This window comes from Pundamilia nyererei, unplaced genomic scaffold, assembly GCF_000239375.1.
Source record: "Pundamilia nyererei isolate P.nyererei 1_Seehausen unplaced genomic scaffold, PunNye1.0 scaffold00141, whole genome shotgun sequence".
NCBI classification, from domain to species: Eukaryota; Metazoa; Chordata; class Actinopteri; order Cichliformes; family Cichlidae; genus Pundamilia; species Pundamilia nyererei.
The window spans coordinates 599,031-600,554 of NW_005187542.1; the positions used below are offsets into that span (position 1 = coordinate 599,031).

General features: G+C 38.1%; 1 protein-coding gene across 1 annotated transcript in view; it reads right to left on the minus strand.

Annotated features, from left to right (window-relative positions):
• Positions 1-1,524, minus strand: part of LOC102210360 (collagen alpha-1(XXVIII) chain-like) — a 46,425-nt gene that overhangs the window by 13,147 nt on the left and 31,754 nt on the right. The window contains exons 31-32 of the mRNA XM_005744284.1: positions 657-943; positions 398-572 (exon numbers count right to left, since the gene is read on the minus strand). Of these exons, the coding sequence (XP_005744341.1) occupies positions 398-572; positions 657-943 (462 nt within the window). The remainder of the gene's footprint in view (positions 1-397; positions 573-656; positions 944-1,524) is intronic.

Consider the following 1,524-nt stretch of genomic DNA (forward strand, 5'->3'; position numbering starts at 1 on the left):
TTCTTCCTGTTAAAAGGGAGTTTTTCCTTCCCACTGTTGCCAAACCACTTGCTCATAGGGGATCATATGATTGTTGGGTTTTTCTCTGCATGTATTATTGTAGGGTCTACCTTGAGGCGACTGTTGTTGTGATTTGGCGTTGTATAAATAAAACTGAATTGAATGTCATATTAAACCCTATTGTTTATGAATGGGACATCAATCGAGTTCATATGTATGTGAGGGCAGATACACATAGTATATGTATTGTCTTTTAAATATTGAGGTCCTAACTGAATTTTTGCTCATGGTATGTCTTTGCAGTGAGGGAATTTATTTATTTTGGATCTCTGTAATAAAAATAATTTTGCTCATAAGAAAGGTAGAAAAGTAGAGCAGAGTATTGGACTTCATATACCTTTGGGAAGAACTGGCCTTGGTACAGGTACATACTGTACAGAAACACCGGAGGATGTTGTACTTATGCTTGTGGATGAAGATGATGATGACGATGAAGAGTGTTCCCTGGATGGAGAGAGATGTTTGTCTGAGGTGCTGTGGGTAAATGTGTCCCCACGCTGCACCCCTCCTTCCTATTGAGGAAAAAAACAGAAACCAGTTGTTAGAATAATAAATGTGTGTAAAGTATATATAAAGATGTATTCTTGTTTTCATACATGTACTGTGTTGGATCCTTTAATCTCATGCTGGGTGGTCTCTATCATTCCTCCATGGCTGTGTGTGCTGATACCAGTGTTGATACCAGTCTGACGTCCATTCTCTACTTCTGGTTGGGTCACAGGCCTGTACCCATAGCCACCAGTAGCATACTTTCCATTGATTAAATTTTTGTTCCCATTATAACCATTGTTTCCATAGCCGTTGTAGCCATTAGTTATTCTGTTATATATTAGGGCTCCATTCTCATCTTCACAGAACTGGCTGACCAGCTTGGATTCGAGGGCTGTGACACAAAGACACAGAAGTTAGGAACTAGGAAAAAGGATTTAACTAATTACTGTTTTGTCACTATTCGCTCCCCAGACATAGCCTAAAAGATTTTTTTAGGAATTATTTTCTGTTAAATTTCTAACTATCAGATGGCTTTGCATTAATTTTGTGCACAAACAAACATACAGGTCATATGCAGAGGTGGAATACTAATATACTTAATTTAGTGCCAGTAACAGATAAAACTTGAAAAATAAACATTCCTATCGCCCATGCCTTTATAAAGCTTTGCCTTCTGCTAATTAGCAGATTCCGGGTCGTGAACACACTACATTCATTATAATAATGCCTACTTTTGCTCCAGTAACGTGCAAAGCTACAGCGAAACCGAACTGGCTAAGTGTGCAAAAGTACAGTAGCTGGCTGGTTTAGGTTAAGCTCTTCAGAAGTGTTATTGAAGATGCAAAATCCATTATTTCTTCAAATTGTCACTCACATCCAGTGTTGGGGAGTAACGGAATACATGTACCGCCGTTACGTATTTAGAATACAAAATATGAGTAACTGTATTCCGTTACAGTTACCGTTTAAAAA